Source organism: Artibeus jamaicensis, unplaced genomic scaffold (genome assembly GCF_021234435.1).
Source record: "Artibeus jamaicensis isolate MK-2021 breed Jamaican fruit bat unplaced genomic scaffold, CSHL_Jam_final contig_859, whole genome shotgun sequence".
In the NCBI taxonomy this organism is placed as follows: domain Eukaryota; kingdom Metazoa; phylum Chordata; class Mammalia; order Chiroptera; family Phyllostomidae; genus Artibeus; species Artibeus jamaicensis.
This window is the reverse complement of record NW_026521989.1, coordinates 558297-581520: the sequence shown is the minus strand read 5'-3', so window position 1 is coordinate 581520 and position 23224 is coordinate 558297. Positions and strand designations below refer to the sequence as shown.

Genomic DNA, 23224 nt, shown 5'->3' with positions numbered 1-23224 from the left:
CACTGGAGGAGAGGTGGCACCTGTCCAGAAGTCGGACACGCACACCGCCCGTGATAAGGGGCCTGTGCGCCTGTATTTGCCGCCTGTCTCCAGACTGCCTGATAGCTGGAAAAGTCAACTCTCACCTGGCCGCTTCACCTGACGTGCCCTGGGTTGAGTGCCAGCGACGCCCGAGAGCTGACAGCATCGCCCGTGCTGGCAATCCGCCCTCCCGCCTCCCTCCCCAAACTGGCACGCAAGCAGCCAGGGCCGGAGTCCCCGAGAGAAGACAAAGCTCGCTCTCGGCAGGGGCGTCGTGGGAAGAGGAGGATTCCAGCCATCGCCGGGGCCTTGGGATACACAATGGGAAGCTCTACGTTTTAGAAGTTACGAATTCTGTCTGGAGTCTTTCCCCCGGTCCTACCCCGTGGGCTGCTCGGAGTGGCCAAACTTTGCCCTTCAAATTCTAGCATGTCCCAGTGGTTCTGATCCAGGTGGTGGCGTAGGTAAATGCTCTGCTCACCTCCCTCCCAAGATCACCTCAGAGCTACAGCTAAATTATAGAACACCCACCCTTAACATGAAGAAGCAGCCACGTTTAGACCAGCCGGAGGGGTGGAGACAAGAAACCAGCTGGCGGTTAAGAATCAGGAGGGCTACTAGGGCTGCAAAGGTGCCCCCTGAGCAAGGGGGGAGGGGGTCCCGGCCCCACACCAGGCCCCCAGGCTGGAGCAACAGTACCAGGAGAAGGAGACCCCCCAGTGTCTGGCTGTGACGTCAGTGGGGTGTCCACTGGCTGGAGTCTGAGGCAGCCCCGAAAAAGGCCGCAGACAGACCCCCTTCCTCTGGGTCTATAACACCAATTCTCCACAAACACGACCTCTGTGCTTACATGACGTCCCACAGCATGAGCTTGGCGGAGAGCCGGTGGAAAATGAATAGTTTTATATGTATCAGTGAATAAGTGGATGAGCCCTTTTAAAGAAAACAGAAAACTATGTTCACACAACTATCAGAATTCATTCCTTCGCTAAGGATTCGCCGCCTCTGCCTTATTTTTGTCACGAGAAGGGAAGAGGCCTTCTCGTGATATTGAATACGTATCCTTCATCACGCGCCAGGAAGGCACCTGTGGCATGGAGAGGACCTGGCCTCCGGCAGAGACCGTTTAAACGCCGGGTTCCCACGGGTATCTCCCCTTGTCATGTTACGAGGCATTTATGACCGGTCGTGCAATTTATTTAAGGAAGGGCATGTTTATGCTGACGAAGGCAAACTGCGTGATTTCCGTATTTAACGTGGAAATACATTTTTCCTGAAACGTGGGTCAGAGCATGTACGCATCAGTTTTATAAAGGTGAACATTACATTTCCTGTACAGTTGTTTCTGGCTGACGCCATGCTAAATTCATCTTCTGAAGAGTCATTTGAAGCTGACTTCAAAAAAAGGAAAAAAGCCCTGGCTGGTGTGGTTCAGTAGACTGAGCAACGGACTGTGAACCAAAGGGTCACTGGTTCGATTCCCAGTCAGGGCACAGGCCTGGGTTGCAGCCCAGGTCCCCAGTAGGGGGCGCTTGAGAAGCAGCCACACATTCACATTTCTCTCCCTCTCTTTTTCCATTCCCCTCTCTCTAAAAATGAATTAATAAAATCTTTTGAATGAACGAATGAATGAATCAAAGGTGTAGGATACCTTAAAAAAAGAGGAAAAAAATGAACATCCTGAGATGCCCCAGTGCTGAGCTGGGGTCTGAGCCTCAGGCAACACTTTTGCACGGTGGTAAAAACCAACTTTGTGCCAAATAAAGCAACATGTGTACGTATTTTATATCATGAAACTACTACATACTATGTATGTTGAGAAGACCATTCATGAAAAAAAATCCAATGACAGAAAGTTTCTTAAATTGCAATAAAAAATCGGTTCCCTCACAGAAAGCACAAACAGGGACTGGCTGGCACCTGCATCTTCACACACCCACTCACACTCACACTCAATCACACTCATGCTCACAGGGGAGAGGATGAACCCCTCAGCCCATCCTGCCGAGCCAATGAGTTGAGTCCGTTACTTTTGTAGCAGGAAAAGGTCAGTGCTTGGGGCTCAGTGCATGGAAACCACATGGAGGGCTCCCCAGGGGGACCCCCACTGCCCACGCCGTATCTGGGTAGGGCAACCCCTCATCTGCCAGCCGCACCCCATGAACAGACTGCCGAGGATCCACCTGGAGCGATAGGATGTCGACCCACAGCGGCCAGCACCCAACCTCGGGGCCTTTCTCCTGCACACGTGCGGTGCCGGTCCGGGCGGTAAACCAGCTGGCGCTGAGAGAAGCCGCGCCCTCTCTGTCATTTAAGATTCCACCGGCATTCACGCCTCCTCGTCATATTCTCCATTACCAGTGGGAACATGAAAGGGTGAAGGCACCTCATTGTGTCTGTGTCTCCATACGAGACACACACACACAAGACAATGAGGAGACAGACGCAGGGTGCGGAGGACAAAAGTGGGAGTTGGGGAGCAGAGACCGGAGCCCTCCTGGGCTCGAAAACACAGCAAGTCAGCGCAGTCGCCGAGAACCCACCCTGCACCTTCCGAAATCCCGCCCGTGTCGAAAGAGGCAGGCGACAGGCTTGCCGGGCAGCGGAACACCTTCCCACCCATACCGCTTCATGCAACACTTTCGAAATGGCCCAGATTTACAGTTGATTGGGCCACACAGCCCAGCGGCTTTGTCAAAGAGGCTCGGAAGGGATTACTCGGGCGCCCGGAGGGCCCCGAAGAATAGGGGGGGCCCTCGGGCATCGTGTGAATCCCGGGACTCTGTACACTGTGCTCATTGAGGCAGATAAAGCCAGGTTAAAGGCTCATTTAGTGCCTCAGAATGCAGCCCGAGGACGTATCTTTCTGAGGCAGGAGGAGGGAGGAGGGGGGGTTATCCTCAGTGCAGGCATTCTTTGCAGGCACAAAAAGGAAAAAGAGGCATCCAGTGCGGTGTCAAAGCCTACGTTCGCCTGCCCCGGGCCCCTGCCCGAGAGAACTGGCTAAACACGCCCCCCCCCAGCGCCGCAGCATGAATCTTCCCGGCGTCCTCTCCCGCCCGGCTTTGTGCGGTTTCTCTTGGGAAACGGGGCATTCACCAGCAACCACCCAAGTTCAGTCTCTGGGCTGTGAGAACAGGGGCCGCACCCTGGCTAAGCCTGCCCTTTACCAGCCAGCCTGCAGAGGCTCACCACACAATGGGGGGGGCCCTCACCCCCATTTCCTGCCCACAAGGCCCCCACCCTGGCACGGCAGAGAAGCCTGTGGAGCGGCTGCACCCCTGAAATGGTCCACACTTCTGATCAATGGCGCCCCGTGTGGAGTCTGACCCAGACTCAGTCCCCCGCAGTTCCTCACAGCACACAGGGTTTAGTAAGGGGATTCGGCGGGAGGCCACCTTCCCCACCGGCCAGCAAGCTGCTCCAAATCGGCCTCAGCCTCCCCGCCGTCTGCAAAGGTGAAGAGGCAGGTCTGCGTGAATGCAGCCCTCGGTCTAATGACAAGGTCACTGCCACTCCCTGTGTGTCTGGCGCTGGAGGGAGCAGTGACCAGGCCGCCATCCTCACTCACACCCAACTCGTTCTCCAGCCTTAAATTTTCAGCGCAGACTCCTAAGGCGGATGGAGAAGGTCCTGTGTAGAAACAACGTAAGCATTTCCTGCTAATCCGAATCATAACGAGAGAGAGAGAGAGAGAGAGAGAGAGAGAGAGAGAGAGAGGGCTCTTTACAAAGTGAAGCCTTTACTCATTCCTTCCCCGTCACACATGGAAAATGAACTCACCCACACTGGCTCTGAAAGGGCCCAGATGAGAGAATTCCTTTCTTCATTGTCTACTTTTAAAGACTATTCTCTGACCCCTGCTATTTATGACTGAAGAGCTGTGAAGCCCGGGCCAAACCCCTTTGGCTCCGAATGGTGAGCAGGAACAAAAGCTATTCACCTTTGTCCCACTTACCTCATTTCCCGTCCGGACCAGTCTGCACCGTTCTGCCTGCTGTCGCCGCCAGTTTCAGCCGCGGCTTCTTGTCGGCTGGCCCAGTACCTCACTGCGCGGACGGGGAGGCCCCTGGCCGGTGTGCGGTGATGCCGCGGCCCTCACTCTGCAGCTGGATGAGGGCCGGTGTGAATACAGATGTCTCGTCACTGCATCTCGGCTGACCATGAAATTGGGCATGAAATGCTCCAGGATGCTAAACAACCCCTCGGGGTTGATGTATGGCCTGTCTCGCTCGTAAAGGCAATTCACAAAGATCCGTGGGATACGGCCACAAAGCGAAGCTTCCGTGGGTGAGGGAAATGAGATCAAGGGAAATCAAAATTAAAACACGGGTACAATGTGCCAATACAGGGAGTCGGGGGCAAAGCGAGTCTCCCTCGTTGAGAACAGGCTGTTTTATCTTTGACCTTTGTAACAGCCTATTCTAAGGGGGAAAGGCTATTTTTGGTGATAGATTCATGGGATCCATGCACAAGAAACGCGACCAGTTCTTAGGGGAGCCAAAGTACCCACACTGCGCTCGGAATGAACATCTCTCCACGTTTCCTCCGAAATATGGCACGGCACAGCACAATGCGGCGATGTCCCAGCACACGCCTGAGTGTCTGGGTTTGGGCAACACTTGCTGAGAATGTCACCCACATGACAGCAACACGGAATCCATCGTGGGCGCGAAGTTCCCTTGGTAGCCGTGCACAGTTGAGTCTTGTAATCCAGGCGCAGATTGGAGGGTATCTGGAAACTATGTGTCCATCACGCAGGTAGCAACATTGTTTCTCGGGGGGGGGCCTGTTGGTGCCACAGGAATCCAGGAGTTTGACCCCAGAGTCTAAGGCAAGTGTGACGGAGCCGCAGCTGTGTGGCCAGGTCGTCATCACTTCATGGCTGGAGGGGCCTTCAGTAGCTCTGACACTCACCTCGAAAACGAAAGATCCTAAGGAGGACGTGTGCCTGAAGGGAAGGGTCATGAGCCCTCCGTGCAGACGTGCGTCAGAGGTGACGGTTGGTATTTGACGAAGGCCCACTTTAGAAAGACTTGTGTTGTCTTCCAACGAGAAAGAGACAGAAGACAGACTCCATGGTAGAGCCCATGCACTCAGCGGCAATAATTCCGGGAGGAAAAGTCATTTACAACACATGCTCAGTTTAGACATATCACACACACACACACACACACACACACACTTCCCCTCGCCCTCAGACCATCGTGCTCCAGGCGTTGGATCTTACACGGTGGTTCTCTGACCCCAACTAGTTCCTGAAGTACCAGGGTAGTTGCAGGTAAGTATGTATCGGGCAAGAGAGTCCCTTCCGACGATAATGGGTGAAAGCAAAGACTCTGGAGAAAGGGAAAGTATTTTAGTTCACAATACGACCTATATGCTTCTTCTCGGGAAGGTTACACAGCAAGAGTGGGTCTTGCTGGCCCCGGGAAAGTGGGGTTGGAATGGGCACCTCGCTGTTTTCCCTGGAAGGACTGTTCTGAAAATTTAGAGAAGTGATGTTTCCGAGGGCAGTCGGTGACACCCCAGTTAGGCTTCTCAGAGGAACTCCTGTGCAGGAGTAGACACAACTGGGCCTCACCCCCGGGGCAAGCAAGGATTGCCTACAAGATAGAAGCAAAATGATGAAAACAGAAGAGCAAGGGGGGACCCTAAATTCTGGGAAGTGTTTTCACCCCAGGAGAGAATCCTCCAACAGGCACCTTCCTTGGATACAACCAGGCAACACAGTACACCTCATGCTCAATGTCCCAAATTCTGCTCCCCCTGCAAGCTGCTGACACCCCAGTCTGTCTCCTGCAGAGTATACAGTCCTCAACCTCTGGTGGACCTCGGTGTCTTGGGCCAGCGGCCACACCCAGCACCCGGCGCTCGTGCAGGCTCTAACAAACACACGGCAACTTCGGGACATCTGTCAAACCGTAGTCAGCATGTCACGCATCCTGACCGAGATGCTTCTCACACATGCGAACCGAGCTCCACGTCGAAGTCCACACCTCAGGAGCCCTTCTCCGACCGTGAACTTCAGAAGGGTCTTCATTTGCCTGTCCTCTCGTCCGGCGCAAAGACAGGTTGATGGTGAGGGGTCAGGGACCGGCGAGGACCAGCACCTTTGGGGAGGCGGGGGGGCTCCCTCCTGCCACAAGCCTGTGATGTGCAGTTCACAGCAGACGGGGGTCTTTCACACCCGTAAAAACAAACGTGGAAAATCAGAAACACACTGGGCTTTTAATATGTCACAGGTTGGATTGAAACCTGACTGAGAATCTGTGTTTCCCTTACACAGGGATTGTGTGGGAAGCCTGGCTCGGCTAGTTCCTGGCCAAAAACGCCTGGGGGTGTTCCAGCCACCCCACGCCGACGACCACCCCAAAGCCCACCCCAAAGCCCGTGAGATCTGTGGTGAAGGTTCCCTGCGTGCGGGCAGAGGGCGGCTACTGTAAGAAGGCCGGCGGAGCCAGGGCAGGTCTGCGAGGGTGTTCGGGCTGCCGCCCGCGCCCCCGCTGGGATTAGAAGCAGGAGCCTGATGCCTTCCAGGGCCCCTGACAGATGTGGCGGGGGTGGGGGGGGGCAGGGCAGCAAGCCCCTAACTGTTCCAGCCATTCGCTCATCCATCCACCTGCTGCCCTGTCAGAAGGGGCCCTGCCGGGAGCCCTCAGCACTCACTCCCTCCTTCCTCCCCACTTAACAAACGAGGCTTTGACACCAGGGGTTCACTTCACCATCTCCCTTACACGTTCTGTGCGCTGCCCATTTCAAATTCCTCTCCCCGTCTGCCCCCACCCCTTTCTAGAACAGACGCTGTCCCCCAAACATCCCTGCACAGTGACAAGGGACAGACGGAGTCCTTGACAAGCATGTTGCACACCTACCCCTGCACGCCAGCGTGCTGGTCATGGGACTTTCAACCACATAGAGACGGTCAAGTTCAAGCGCTCGGGTCCCTGAAGAGAGACGTCATCTCTTGGGAAGCGCAAAGGAACAAAGGTGGTCGGGACAGTTAGAATCATGCCATTTACAGACATGGTGTTATAGGGTCGTCGGGTCAGGCAGAGTTGCATGTTATTGAGCACGCCACTGTGAGTCTGCATGCAATTAGGTTTTTTTTTTTAAGATTTTATTTATTTATCTTTAGAGGGGAAGGGAAGGAGAGAGGGAGAGAAATGTCCATGTATGGTTGCCTCTCTTGAGTCCCTGCTGGGAACTGGCCTGCAACCCAGGCACGTGCCCTGACTGGGAATCGAACCGCGATCGTCTGGTTCGCAGGCCCGGGCTTAATCCACTGAGCCACACCAGGCAGGGCGCACAGTTACTTTTCCGAGAGAACACCAGCCGAACCTCCACACCCCTAACACGTCCTGCTCACAAGCAGGGCACACAGGTTGCGATGCCAGCCCTGGTTTGCAACATGACCCAACTGTTTCTCTTCTCCTCCCACGTCATCACAGGCTCTTGACCGCCTCCTGAGAAATGACGAGGTGACCTGTGCTTACGGGAATCAGCATGGTGGGATCCAAACCAGAGGGACGCCGTTATTCCCCTTGAGGTGTCTCCGACAGGGGCTTCTTTCTCCCTCCCAGCGGCACAAGCCTGCGTGATTCTAGAAAACCACCGTCCGGGGTGGCCCTGCCTATGAAGTTACCGGTCATTTCCCCGGCACATCTGTGCAGCAGACAGTACACACGCTCGGTCGGCACCATCCTTGTCCTTGAGGTTGATGACCTAACGTCAGGGAAAACCGTGCCCGTATCAGTAAGTTTTACAATAGGCTTTCAGATGTCTTAAAATATAGAAAACATGTGTTGCTGCTTGGAATCGGAGAGAAATACAGGGTGTGCAACGTGGCCTGTTTCCACGAGATTTCGTTTTTTCCTCCTGGACACAGGTTTTCCTCGGCTTCTATTCTGTGGGTTTGCAATTGTTACCACGTACATCAGACAGCCGTCCTGGCCGGCCACACGTGACTGGGTCGCAGCGCTCCCACCCTGACCCCGTAAATCTCGCGGCTGTCCAGGGAAGCCGGCCAGATGTGCGTGCAGAAGAAGCTGCGGCCGTCCTCACCGCCACAGCTGGCTCCAGAGAAACCTGGGGAAGGACTCGGAATTGGCCGCTAGAGCCCTCGCTGGCACCAAACTGCCACCGAGATCAAAGTCCCCGGCCCCGGGCACCCAGACTGAGTGACGTATCCTCCGAACCAAATGGGAGACCAGCCAAGTGAGACAGTGACCACCCCCAAAAGGAGAAGAAGAGAGTGCGTGCTCCCCAGAGACAGGGGGCTGCCATCAAGGTGCCGCCATGAGGTGCAAGGTTCAGAGGTCACGGAGCACATCAAAGGATGAGGCTTTTACAACAGACACGCACAACTCTCCCGCAAATGAGCAAGGAGAGAAATCCGATGGAGCTCAGAGAATACTGCCAGCACCAGGCGGCGTTCTACTCGGGCCCAAGGAGAGAAATAGAGACGATAAACAGAGGCCCGTTCCAGGCTGGAACGGATGGACAAACAGCTGGGGAAGGGCCTGTTCGTGGGACGAGCATCTTGGCTCGGGACACAACTCATCTGCGCTTCCAGGGATGAGAGCCGGCCACATCACCGGCTGCTTTCCACCAGAACGGAGCACAGAATGAGCTCCAAGGGCAGCCTCAGGGATTGGGCGGGGGAGGGAGGAGGGCAGAGAGCTCAGGGGAGGGGACAGGTGGGGGGGGACGAGATCACATTCTGGGGGGAGGCTGCAGGTCGGGGCTTCCCAGGGAGGTGTCAGAAATGGGCAAAAAGTGTGTGCTTTGTGTAAAATACATGAAGCTTATCTTTGAACACATATACAGAAAGCTCTATCAGCAACATCATTTCAGGGTGTTTTTGTTCTGGTTCCTTCTCATCTTTTCAATCTTCCATCGCCATATGTGTTCAGAACAGCTTTCCAAAGTTGTTGATTTCTACGCAGTGCAGTGGAGGGAACCGCATTCCAAACTGCATTTGCTGGACGCCTCGACCCACTGGCTGACTGACCCCAGGAGTGCCACCCACTATGTCTGTGCCTCAATGTCCTCACCTAGGACACAAACTGAGCGTCGATACCCATGCACCCCTTTATCCTGAAGGCCCAGCGGAAAAGCCCGCCCGTGCTTCACGAAGCGCAGAAGAAACACACATCGGCCTTCTGCACAAAGGTGCACAGCAATAATAACACCCTAAGGAGCCGCACTGCCTGAGATGAACGCGCACGGGTCCTTCCGGAGGATTCGGACGGCAAACAACCCTTCCTGACATATCCCCAAGTTTCCGCTGCAGTTAGCTGTGGCTTATTGATTCACGGTCACCTTCAAGCCAAAGAAACCGACTTGTTTTCTGCAAAGCTCAATGTCAGGGGCGAGGCTTGCTCAGCCAATTACAAATGCGGTTTAACAGCCCGTAGTCCCCACAGATACGATGTGTTTCATTAAGGTATTTTAAACGCGGTTCATCAAGCAGCTAGAGAAGGCAACAGGGGAGAGAGCTAGAGACCCAGGCAGGGAATCGAACTAAGCAAATACAGTGAAATTAGTTCCAGTGAACCTCTTTCACTCACATGGCAGGTGGGTAAAAAAGGATCCGTTCATTTTTGGATGGGATGAGGAGAAAGGGGATGGTTGGACAAGAAATGGTAGTGATACAACCCACTATTGTCTACACAACACCCAACAAAGACAAAACTGAAATGCACCACTTAGGAAATTTACTCAGCCTCATGAATGGATATGTATACATACACACACCTATATTTAACCACAGTAAGAGGTTAGCAACAATAACTAATAGGAAAATGGAATGGTCGTAATAACAGACTGGGACACGTGATGTGAATTCCGTGTCTCTGTCCCATCACCAAGCTGACCACCTAAATGGCTAGTGAGGGACGAATAGGCACGGGCCCTGGACAAGGGACGATGGGTGTCCCGGGTGGAGGGAGTAGGACAGCTGGGAATTCCACTGGGACTCTCAGAACGGCAGGACATTTCAAACTGATACATTGTGTATTCCTGCAACTTGCAATAGAATACACTGTGTATTCTATTTAATGTTTTCCGACCACGTTTTACCAGGGGTAACTGCAACCACAGATAAGGGGGAACCACTGTAGTACGCGTACAATAGGGACCAGAAAAAGCCTTTTCAGAGCAAATGTGTATGATGTCGTAACAGGGCAAAGGGCCCTAAAACAGACAGTTCACTTCCACCCAGGACCCAGAGGGTCAGAGCAAGGCAAAGCGTATTGTCACCAAACTATTTCGCAACCACACAACAGTTCTCTGCTGCTTTTAATATCATCTGTATGCACGAAAGGAAAGAATACATGCATGAGTGTGTGGACGTATTCTTATAATAAAGTCTTAACTTTAGGAATATAATTCTATAATCATCTACGTGGAGTTAATGTGTTTGAAAGACCTCACGAAATAATATTCTTCATAATTCTGCTCTCTTGGTATTGTGTCTTGCTCAGATACAGTGCGGGCTATGAAATACAGAAGTGCTCAGTTTTTGGTCTGAAAGTCACATCCACAACTAAAGGCCATTAAACCCAACGGTGGGTGAAGACCCGCTGTACTGTGTTTAGTGAGTTTAAACTTCATTCATTTACATAACAAAATGCCATTAAAACCTACCTGTTGGGTGGAGCCAAAGAGCCTCACGTTGTGAGGTTTCGGGAGTGAGGCACAAAATGTACGCTATTAAAGACGTACATGAGTCTAAGGACAAGTGTAGAGCATCTGTGTGCAACATGAAGCACTCCCGATGGAAAAGAGACTGCCCACTTAAAGAATCAGATTACTTAACCAGCGATTCTTACACACAGAGGAACTATATACAAAGTAACTTAGGTCTAAGTAAAATGTACTACCGTTGGTCTACCGAGAAGGCGCTTTCTCTTTAAATTTTTTCATTCAGAACACTACAGAATAAAGAGAAATGCTGTGGGAGTTGCAAATGACGACCCACGCCCCCTGACGGCAGGGGAGGGTATGCTCATGAGTATAGAACCTGCACGTGTGACCCCACCCCACAGAGATACATTGTACCCCAAAGATACATTGTAGCAAAGCCGGTGGCCTGCTTTTGACTTTGTTCCACAAAAGCATAAAATGTAGCCATGGCTGCGGACCAGGTGAGGAGTACCCACAATTTCTCTGTGCTTCAATTTTGCAATTCCTGGTGACTCTGTAATTGTCCCCAAATTAAAAGTTTCTTTAAAAAATATGAACACACTCATGAAGAACATACCTTAGAGCACTGCTTGTGGTTCTGGCACCAAACCAGGGAACCGTTGTTCTGCGGAAAGAAAAAGAAATAGCGACACGTTAAATTTTTTTCTGAGGAAAAGCTACCAAGGTATGTAGGGTGGGAATAGACTTTTTTCAATATTTGCATTAACCAGAGACCAGTGTTGCTGCCCCGAGTGCGGTTGTTAGAGAATGTGTTTCTAGTATAAGTCCGGTTGTACCCTCGACTTTGCAATATAACCGAAGACGTATAAAGGAATAAGGATTCCAAGTTGCGCACGAGGAACAGTGAGCAGGGAAACGCACGCTCAGACCTGCCTGTCAGAGCGGTTTCGGCGAGGTCTCAGGGCGGGCACCCAGCAGGCTCCACGCTACCTGGTTCGCACCACTGAGCCTGGGACTCAGCTGTCCCCGGGAAAGCCTTCTCCTTCCCTTTTACCTGGCGAGTGACACAAACCAGAGACAAACCGCCCTCGTGCCTCAGTTTATCCAGCTGTAAAGGGAAAAATCTCACGCGTCAGGTCGCTGGGATGAGCCAACAAAATAACGCGCGTGGGTGGCGTCCACTCATTAGAAAACAAACCTTCACACTCGTCTCCAACATTTGAATGTCTGTCTAGAAGCTTCCCACGGCACATGATTAAGATTTTGGTCACAGCTTTTCCTTTGGCTGGGACATTGCCCATCCAGTTACGCTGGGCCGGGGTACTCGGGACAGACAGAAGAAGCCATCTCCCACCGATAAAGATGTCATATCGTGACCTCTGGGTCTTTGAAGTTCAAGTTCAGGGGTGGGGTGAAATAGCCCATTTCCTGTTTGAACCCCTACACTGCTCCTTTTTAAGAACATCAGCATGGACGTTGGTCTGCCGTTATATTTTAAAAAAATTAAAATAATAACATCTTTAAAAAATACTTGTAATGATTTTATTGGGATTAAAGCTACATACATACAAGTCACTTATGTAAAGGGTACGATTCAGTAGGTTTTAGCATAGTCACAAAAGCATGCAACGTTCTGACAATCCTGTTTAATCGACCCAGAAAGAACCCTTTCCGACTCCATAGCCTGACCCCCCCGCGGGCATTTCACATAAAAGCACTTACACCATTGGTGGCCTTCTGCGCCTGGCTGCGCTCACCTGCCAACATTTTTTACTTTACGCTAAGTGCTGGGGTGTTTTTGCTTCATCTCTGTCACCACCTGTACCGGTAGCTCATGCCTGTTTGTTGCATGATTCCGTGGCGTGGGGATGCTTCATGTGGGTCTTCCCCTTCCAAGAATGCCACTTACTAAGTCCCATTTCTAACAACATGTCTCCATAACACGGGATCCCCCAAACCATGGCATGGATCTCAAGTGGGCAGGATTAGCCCTTCTCTTCCGCCTCGGAGGATGGTGAGGCTGAGATGTGTCGGGCCCAGGGGAAAGCTGAGGGAGGAAATGAAGCAGAGGGTCCTGCCGCCTGTTCTGAAAACTAAAAACTAGCCGGGGGGCCAGCTTCCCCGCTCTCTCCCTCCCAGGTCTTTCTTCAGCTGGACAGGTGAGCAGAGGCCTCTGCAGGGGCCCAGGGCCCCTTCTTTGCCTCTGTGTGTCCTGCATTGCTCTCCAGGGGTGTATCAGACCTTCCTCCTCTGCCTTTGATCTGAATCTGAGCTGCCCAACTGCAGGGCAGCCCAGGAGGGAGACGTCCCTGTTTCCACTCTGCCGCCTGCACCTTCCACACTGGCCTCGGACCGGCTCTTGCAGGCGTCAGACACAGCCGTCCGTCAAAGCTGCGCCGCAGGACGGACGCACAAGTAGGCGTGGCCACCGCTGCCGGCCCCAAGGGCTTGTTGGCCGAAATACCACTGCATCTGACACGGTGGTTACCAATACCTGTTTGTTGGTGCGCTGCTGAGCGCTTCCCTGCAGCAGGCCCTGGCGCTGGCGTCTGGCGTGCACACCGCCCATCAGCATCCACCATCCACCCAGGATGCAGTGAACAGACAGGGGTTCGACCAGCCGACTGAAGCCTGTGCAGTCACAAGGCCGGAGCCTGCAGCCAGCTGCGGGGGGGCAGGGTGTGTCTCGGGGAGCGATTCCGGGGGGCCCCAGCCTCTAACCTGGCAGGGACAGGTGAGAGGCAGGCCCGCAGTCCGCATCTCGGGGACATCCGGGTGGGTGGATGCAGAGAGTACAACGGGAGGTTGGGGACACAGGTACAAGGCTGGTGACAGTGGACGTCGATATATCAGCGGAAAAAATTCTTTTGGTTCATGTCAGAGAGTTTTAATCAGCGGATTTCTCAGAAGAGACCTTTCAGGCAAGAAGGGGCTGGAAAGAGGTATTCCAAGTCATGAAATCCAAAGACCTACAACCAAGATTGCTCTATCCAGCAAAGCTTTCATTTAGAATGGAAGGACAGATAAAGTGCTTCTCGGATAAGATCAAATTCAAGGAGTTCATCATCACCAAGCCCGTATTATATGAAATGTTAAAGGGACTTATCTAAGAAAAAGGAGTTAACAAAACATGAACAGTGAAAGAACAGCAAACTCACAGTTATTAACAACCACACCTAAAACGAAAGCAAACTAAGAGGACAGCTAGATCAGGAGTGGAAACATAGAAATGAAGATCACATGGAGGGTTAGCAACAGGGGAGTGGGAGGAGGAGAAGGGGGGAGAAGGTACAGAAAATAAGTAGCATAGACGGTAGATAGAAAATAGGGGGGCAAGAATAGCATGGGAAATATAGAATCTAAAGAACCTGAGACACATGCACATAAACTAAAGGGGGGGGTAATGGTGGGGATGGGGGCGGGTAGGGTGAAGGGGAATGAAGGGGGGAATAGAACTGTAACAGCATAATCAATAAAAAATAAATTTTAAAAAAAAGGCAGGAAGAACTATGGGGGGGAGTTCTCTGCAGGGCCCACCTGGGTAACACCCTTCTGCTCCTCCCAGATGGTGGGTGAAAGGGCCACACCCCAGCAACAAACACAGAGAGAAGGCAGCAGTGAAGACTGCCGGCCGGGGCCCGTGGGCAACTAGGGAGCCCCCACCCAAGGGCTCAGACACCTGCCGAACCCACAAAGAACCCCGCATTCGCAGGGCCTGCCGAAGCTGTTTCCACGTCACTGAGAGTTAACATCACCACAGGTCCACACCCAAGGCATGTTCCTGTTCGGCCAAATTTCCCGCTGACCATGGGACAGCAAGCCCCGTCACTAGAAAGAAACATTTGGGGCCACGGCAAGCCGTCCCAGACGATTATTTATCGTGATTGTACCGACTTTTATTACTGAAGACAGCACGTCAAAGGATGCTCAGGGGGATGAAAAGGGTCATCCAGGCAACGCGCTTAGCAGAGTCCACGGGGCGTGTTGGGGGAGGGGGAAAGTGTGTCGCTTTGCCGTTATTGCTGCTTTTATGAGCGGGGAGCCATCCCGGGAGGGAAACCTCCCAGTCTGATGAGCCCCGGGCATCCACTCTCGTTAATCTGGCTGAGAAGGGGGCCCACCCCACGGTCCTCCCTGGCGGGTGCAGGCCTTCCCTGTTTGCCCGGGTGAGCAGTGAGCTACGCTAGCATTTCCGCCTTTGTTTCCCGGGACTGGCCACTGTCCTGCTTTGATGGGGAACTGTCTGTCTCAGGGGTTGTAAACGTTTGCCTGTGTATTATTTGTCTTTTGAATTTATGCACATTGTTTTTCCATGCAGAAATTTTCTCCACACACACCCCCCTTCCCCAACATGTGTCTGCCTCCTCTTTGCATTTTAGGCTTCCTGTTTTTCCTAAAACAACCCCTCCCCTTGTTAAGCGTTGGCAGGTATTCATGCTCTTGCCTTAATCTATCATCATTCTCCATACTATTCCTGTCCACAAAGAACTTCTAAGAAGCCTGGCTAATGCCATCACGGATGTCTGTAAACCCCCCCAGCCGCCGTGTTCCGGCCAGGTGTGCACCCTCCAACGAGGGTGCTTACCTGCAACGCTCTCTGAGCAGGTGAGCAGCAGAAAAACACAAGCACCATTTCAACAGCCCGCCCTGGGGGAAGTTCTTGCTCACGTTACAAGAGCCTTCAACAGGTAAGTCCCTTGACAACGAACATAAAACACAGTATTTGCGATGCCGTCCTGTTCTGGAGCCAAGCCAGCAAAACATAAGAGAAGCCGGGAGCGTGAGGCGGTCCCAGAGCCCTGTTGCCTCTGGACTCGGGGCTGGGACCGCCAGGAAGGATCAGACAGCAGGGCTTTTGAAAGCCCCTGAAGATGACGTCTTGTGCTTTATTGGTTTTACCAGATCAAACACGAACGCCAGTCAATTCCCCTTTCAAAGAGTTTACACGAGTTCAATCACCTGCCCCCCACATGGTTTCCACGGCGTGCTCAAGGTGCCTCCAAAAAGCCTTTTGATTTTTTTTCCCCTTAAAGCAAAAATAAGTCTTCAAAAGCTTTGAGTGAAGAAAACACTTGAAGAAAACTCAACTGCAGCCTGCGAGGAAGAGAAAGAGATGAAGGAAAACAAGTTATCGAGACACAGCCCATCTGAAAAGAGGCCAGAGGATTGTCACAGCGGTCACCAATGGGCAGTTCGAGAAAAACACCCAAGTCCTGTCCAGAGCAGGACAGAAGGTTTGGCCCTAAAACCACTGCAGAAACCCCACAACAGACCACACCTTGACCCGTCAACCCTGTAAAAGTGCAAATAATCGGCTATTCCTCCCCGATTTTGGTTTTGTCTTGTTTTCATGTCACATGTCGGTGTAAAAACTAAAAGCAGGCATTAAAGTTCAGACGAATTCACTTCAATCGAGAATATTCTCCCAGTATCTTGGAACCGTGGAATCGTATATGTGATTTCATCTCTTATTACCAGGATGCCCTTTTCTCTTGTCCACACACTGGGAAGTTTCTCGTTTGTTCAACAGCAGCTAAAAGACAGAGGACGCCATGGGGCTCCCCTTGAGACTGACCCTTTCCATGGCTCAGAAGGCTTTAAAAAAAAAAAAAAAAACCTTTGCTAGTCACCATCTCAACTGTAAACATCACTGCAAATTTGTCAGGAGCCTTAAAGGCGTGTGACTAAGTGAGAGAGGCCAGTCTGTAAAAGCTGCGGGTAGTAGGACGGCAACTGTGTGACGTTCCAGAAAAGGTCAGACTAGGGGGACAATAGGAAGGTGAGCGGCCACCGGGGTTTGGGGAGGGAGGCGTGAACTGATACTGGTGGGTACATGTCCTCCCTACATGTGTCCCAACCCACAGAATGGGCAGCAGCAAGGGGGACCCTAATGTGACCTGTGGACTCGGGTGATACGGATGCGCCTAAGCCGGTCCATGATGGTGACAAATGTCCCTTGGTGGGGGGAGATGCCGGGCGGAGGACCTCACGCGTGTGGGGCCTGACAGGGGTGCGTGGGAACTCCTCGTACTTCTGCTCCGTGTTGCCGCAAACCAAAAACGGCTCCGACACAACGTGTCCTGGAAAGGCGGGAAGTGACCTGTGTCTACTCTTGGTTCCTGAGTGAGACTGCTCTCCAGTGTCATGACCCATTCCCAGCAACAGGCCCGGCCTTCTCATCCCCGTCCGAAAAGGGAAACTCCCTCTGGACCCTCCAGACACACCCCACTGGGTGCTTTCGGAACACGGTTGGGAGCACACCCATGTGCCTGCCCGCACCCACCTGGTGGCTTGTGCAGAAAGGAGAACCTTTGGCCAGTGCTGTCCCTGCACCCGGCCTTGCTGCCTCTACCAGCTCAACTCTGATGCACTGTAAATGCCCCCTCCTCCAGGCAGCCTTCCCTGACCACCACAGGCCCCCGGTGGCACAGCGTCCTGTAGTCCCCCCGCACTTCCCTCCCAAACACGGCTGACGAGAAACAGCGCCTTTTTGCTGTCATGACCCGGCGGTCACCCATCTCCCAGCCTGTCACCACCGTGAACATTCAGTCTACGTGCCTCTCCCTCACCAGTGCCTCCCCCTTGAACTTCACAGACACAGCGGATTAAAAAATCCGTAAATGCAACAGGGAGTAACACAGAGGAATTTTAACTTCAGTCATGAGGCCTCGAGGAGCTGAAAAGCATGCAATACAAGGAGGAAGCTGATACATTTTTCACCTACGGGCGGGGCTTCCTACAGGAGGTTCACTAGTGTGTATGGTATCAGCAGGGGTCCCCGAGCTTTCAGGAGCCCCGGACTGGTTTTGTGGAAGACATGGAGCGAAGGCAGAGAGGGGCTTGGGCGAGCTTCCCTCTCCGACTGTGGCTGGGAAGGGGCAGCAGGTGCAGCTCAGTCCCTGGTGCAGCTCAGGTACCAGTCCCTGCTCTAGAGGCTGGGGGAGGACCCCGTCCTGGAAATGTCCAAGAGACCCGGCCTGCCAATATTGAAACTGAGCAAAAACCTGCATTCAGAAATGAACACAAATGGTCTGAGGAACAAACATGCTGACTGTATTCTACGGACGTACATAGAGTCCCTTAGAGAAACGTGCCATGTGGGAAACATTACGCTCACCTGTGAGTGTTGACCAGGAGCGTGCTGGTGCCTTCTATTTGCGGGGAAGCGTCTGACAAGGATGAGATTTTCCCCACCTGCTGCCCCTTTTGGAACCGTGGGCCCCAACACAGACCCAGGGGTCCCAGCATGTCCTAGGCCACGGGCCACATCTGCCTTGCCACTTCCATGTGCTTCCAAGGACCTGCCAGGTCCTCCGTCACTCCTCCCACAGCTAAGAGTTCAGACACTTTCCCCTAAGTCCCATTCTGTTTTAAAATTTCACGTTACCAGGAGAAAGTGACGGTACATTGCAGCTTCTCCACAAGATCACACAAAACCCGACAGTCCAAGACAGAAGAAGGGAGTTGTGCAGGGGGAAGGAATGTCACCTTAAATAGGCGTGGCGCATTTCATGGAGGAACTAAGGTCTCCCAAGTGGTTCCTGGTACAAAGGACAGGGGTGGGTGGGAGCCTTAGGGGCCTGCTAGGCAGGGCACCACTGCGGCCTTGCTCCTGCGGAAACTGGGACCTGGACACAAGTCCATGGAGACCGAGGGGACAAAGGCCGATGCAGGGTCAGACCTCGTCACTGTGGCGCTGCTCCTTCACTTGGAAGTGGGGCGTGTATTCCCACCACGGCAGGAGCCTGGCCCCCGTCACCACAGCCACCTGTCTAGCAGGTGAAGCCGGGCTGAGGAAGGAAAGGGAGGGAGGGGTCGGGCAGAGCACGGGCATTGCCGGAATGGCCACGGTAGCCGTGAATGGGTCCAAGTGAGCGGCTTCTGTCCCTGTGGGTCCTCATCGGCCACACCCACTCCCGTTTCCATCCCTTCCTGTGGCACTGTCCTGCCTCTCCCTTCCATCCTGCAAAGTGCAGATGAGGGAGGAGAACACAGCAGACCCCCTGGACCACAGGGAAAGTGCTACCCAAACCGGCACAGCATGGCTGCGAGCAAAGGAATGAGGGCCTTTCTTTGTGGACGACCATCCTTCAGCCACCATCCTCATTTTGTCATTTTTAAAAAGTGCCTTAGGTCTGCGGATGTCCTAGCCACAGCCTCTTAGACCCACTGAAACCTCACACAAGTGCACGGTGGCTCTGCACACACCCCCTTTCTTTCTCATACGGACAGGGGTGGTCCTCATTTGAGGGGCTGTTCCTGCCGCCCCCCCGGCTGCATGAAAGTGAACTGATTCTGGGTGAGTGTCACAAGCACAAACACTTTTTAGAAATGGGAGTTTCTGATGAGAAGGAGCAGAGAGGCTCCCGTGGGAACATGGCAGTCCGTCCATCCGCCCCTGACAGACATCCGAAGCGAACTCAGCATCGGATTCAGTGATCTCCACATGGAAGGAGCAGAGAGAGTTTCTACCGACATGCCGCTGGGCCGATGGAGTTTCTCGGGCCCTTCCTTTCCCCCCAGTGAAATCAGGACTGAGATGATTTTCTGGGAGAAGTCAGTCCACGGGGAGGTAGTTGAACAGGGCAGAGAAGGCCCAGCATGGCCGCCCAGCTCCGGTGCCCCGTGCTCCATCCTCAATGCCCCCCTCGCGGTTGAGAACACTACCCAGCAACAGTCCGAGCTCAGATCGCAAAGCCCGGGGACACGTGCCGCGCCCCACGCAACCTGCGGAAACCGTTCGACTGGCCTTGTGCTTCCAGGGGGAAGAGTGAGGGCTCTCGGGCGGGAGGCTTCTGGGCAGAGCCAAGCTGGAATCAAGGCAAGTCCAGGTGCTGCGTATTTCTTGAAAAAGCTGAGTGAGTTGAAGAAAGTCACTGAGCAGGGGCAGGGAGGGGCAGCTGTGGGGAAATGTCGCCCTGGCCGGTGGGGAAGGTGAAGGTGGAGTCTCCTCACACAGCTGGGCAGTCGGCCCACATTCCAGCCTAAGAAGGGAGCTCCTGGTTCCAAGTCCCTCTGAGCTCCTCCTCCTCCGCCAACATAGGTCAGAACCAGAGACAACCGCCCCTCAACTCGCTACATTGTCTCGCTACGCTAAAAGTAGCCGCTGTTTCTCTTCGGCTATTCTTGCAATATGTTTCAACCTGCGTCTCTGCTATTTTTCTCCTCTGTGCTTTTAAAAGCAACTTCCGTGTGAGGCTAGGTACCAAACAAGCGAAGTATTTTCTAAGAAAAACCATGCCGGGCTACTCCAACGTTTCCGTAAAGAATTGAAACCATTATTGAAGCAGAAAAGCAAAAAAATGCAAGAGCAATGCAGAAAAACGATTTAAACACAGACCTTGACACAGGTCTTAACGACACCGTGCACTAGAATCAGGGTGCGATGCCAGTGTATGAGTGGTTACCATGTACTTTGGGAAATGCTGCGTGATGGGCCGTGTTTAGGGGTCTCCTTGGCTCTTCTCTTGGCTTAATGGTGGTTGTGGCTCCTTTGTTTTCATTGGATGATGGTTTGTGCACGAACAAACTTCAATGATGATCAGGAGAAATTTCGGCAAACCCTGAAAGTAAATAGCCAGCCACTGGAAGGATGGCTTCACAGTATCTCTTAGCTAACCCGGGGCTCAGTCGGTCCTACCTGGGCAGGGTAATGCGCTAAAGATGTTCCCAGAGCAATTAGAAACCACTTTCTTTATTACTATCTCAAAACTTAGTGAGAGCCCTTAGAGTTCTGACTTCTCCACAGTGACTCACAGCAGACACAAAGGCCCCAAACCCTTCTGCGACCTTCTTCTGAACCGCCGGTTGGCATCGGCGGGCACCGCGTCAGCCTCTCCCTGTGAAAGCGGAGATTCACTCCAGTAGAGGCCAGGCCTGCTCTCTGAACCAGGACCAGACAGGGGAGCTCAGTGTGATGCCAAACACCCACGCGCACCATTCGTAAACTGTAGGGTTCTGACGCACACAACACCATGTAATTACACACCAGAAAAGACCCTTGAGGGTCATTCAATCCATCTCCTTGCTGAAAACCAGACGAACGGGACTCGTTAATGACATGTCATTGTCTTAGGACACGAGGAACTTTCCGAGGGAGAGAGGTCCCAGTGTCCCCACGCATGTCACCGTTTCCCTGGCTTTTCCTTCCCAGAACTGCTGCCCAAACCTCCCCAAAACCCAGTAAAGAATGAAGGGGGGAGAGTTACTCACTTTCAGACTTTCTGCCTGCTAACCCTTTATGTGCTCAGTAACGAAATCCTCCCAAAGAGGGGCAAATGCCCGAGAGCAAGGTCAACACCAAAGGGGAAACTCAACACGCGGTCCGCCCTGTGTGAATATTAGGAAGGTGATATGTTATTCGGTTCCACAATACGCAAGGGTGGGCCCAAGATCATGATGCAAACAAGCCAGGTCCTGGATGTGAACTTGAACTGGGGGGCTTTTCGGAAAACCCTGAGCACTGGCGGAGGGGAAAGGGAACGAGAAGAATCGGTGGGGAAGGAGGACTTGAATGCAGGGAGACCAGGAGACCTCGGAACTGCCCAGCCCAGGGCTGTCTGGCCACACCGAGTCCCCCAGTGTCACGAATTTGAAAAACGTGCAAGCCACGGCCAATACTAGTGACACCAGATTCTGAGGAAAATTCTAGACCATGAGCATTGCAAGAGCTCATCACAGTTCAAGTGCAGCCTTCTGCCTTTGCCGACGAGGACCTCAGCGGAGCCCGGGAAGTCGACAAACAGGCAGCATGTGGCTGATTCCAACAAGAAGAGTATCGGAAGGGGGAGCACGCCTGGCTTGGGGTCCGAAGACCCTTTTTCACACTCCAGGTTACGTATCCACCCTCAGGTGTGAGCCCCGGGAAAGTTAATGTCTTCCTTTCTCGGATGAGAAGAAGACAGTTTCCTAATTTGTCACAGACAACCGCGGGGCTCATCCGCAGCGGAGGCTGGGTAGCTGCGGAGGTGCGTGTCGGTCGGTGCGGACGCTCCGCACAAAGGCGTGCCTGGGGACGATTTAGCAGAAGGTGTCTGAGAGATGGGGACTGCTGTGTGCCCGCTGGGGCTGACGGGGCCGGGCCTTCTCAGAGCCCTCCCTCAGTTCTGATACAATAATACGGAACGTGGCCTCCCACAACTTGTGAATAAGAGCCATCGGACGGAGTTCTCTGTGGTTAGGCCATCTGAAGTCTTTTGAAAGGCACATGAAGGCATAACGTCAGAGCGGTTCTGAAAAGCCGAGCTGCAGCAAATGGAGCTCTGAGCCCACAAAGCGCTGATAGGAAAATGGCAACGCCCTGGACGGCGTCCCCACCTGGAGGGAGCAGCGGCCGGGGGAAGGGGACTGTCCCAGAATGAGGAGAAAGTTGCAGAGGTATTGGCTACCAAGGGTTAGGACATGGTTCAAGAGAAAGCCCCGGGCCCCCAAATGGCCCCGCTTCGAGCCCAGGACACCGGAGCTACATGGAATGCCTGCGTACCTGCCGTTCCCACCCCTCCCAGAAACCCGCTCTCGACCAACCACTCTGGAGCTCCCTGGCCCACCGCAGTGAGGCCACGTGTGCAAGGGGCCGCCGCCATCCCCCAGGGAAGGAACCTTGCCCTTGCCTTCCCCACAGAAGACGTCCGGGTGCAGAACGGATCCTCCGTGTCCCTTGGTGAACAGCCCCCTCGCCCCACCCTCTTCCCCCAACCTTTCCGTTGCATATCGGCACCTGGCAGCAGCCCTGTAGTTGCTGGACCGTGTGCTGCCTCGGCCATGCACTGCTTAAGGAAGCCAGTCAGCTCTTCTGATTTACCCAGTGGAATGTTGCTCCGTAATCGCATCAACATAGGGGTTTGCAGAGTGGGGGACATCTTGACCCTGATCACGACGGTGACTGAAATACATGGAAGGCACAGGGGACGTGCGGTGCTGTCCGCGCCAGGCAGCCACCCGCGCCCCAGTGGGTGGTGTCTGCCCTCGGGTTTTTACCACTGTCCCTTCTGCTTCCAAATGACTCTCGACGTTCCCTCCCTGACTGTGGGCTGCTGCTTGCCGCCTCCCGGGGTACATTGGAGCGCGGTGTCTTCACAACGCAAAATCCCCCCCGTCTTCCTGACCGCGAGTGTCCCTTCTCTGGGGCGACATCCACTACTTAAATCTCCGAGCAGCTGCACATCAGAGGGAGGCAGCTGTTAACCCTCATGCAGACTCCTTGTGTCCAACTGGTCCCGTTTTTGCTTAAAAAAAAAAAAAAATAGCCCCTTCAAGGAAGCGTGAGAGAGGCGGACGGTGAGGATGAGACGGGCCGGCCGAGCTGGGCGCCCCCATCCCCAGTGGTCAGGAGTCCCTCCTTACTGTAGCGTTCTTTCCAGCCTGCGTCCGCACCCTCAACGGCACGTCCTTGACCTTTGTCCCGTGGCTGCCCGTGAGTCCTCAGGCCTCATCGGGAACCTGGATGCTCTGCACGCCCAGGGCCTCAGGCAGCAGCAGCAGGTGGGGGTATTTCCCTTATCAACAAGCCACACAGCCAGACCTGTGTTTCCTTCCAAAGACGTGGCGGCCAGCA

The 23224-nt window shown here is 53.5% G+C and overlaps 1 protein-coding gene across 2 annotated transcripts in view; it reads right to left on the bottom strand.

Annotated features, from left to right (window-relative positions):
* Nucleotides 1-23224, bottom strand: part of ANOS1 (anosmin 1) — a 103865-nt gene that overhangs the window by 66457 nt on the left and 14184 nt on the right. Inside the window, exon 2 of one of the 2 annotated variants that reach the window (XM_037157564.2) lies at nt 11288-11335. The exons of the other annotated variant lie outside the window; for it this stretch is intronic. Within the exon in view, the coding sequence (XP_037013459.2) occupies nt 11288-11335 (48 nt within the window). The remainder of the gene's footprint in view (nt 1-11287; nt 11336-23224) is intronic. 2 annotated transcript variants of the gene reach the window in all.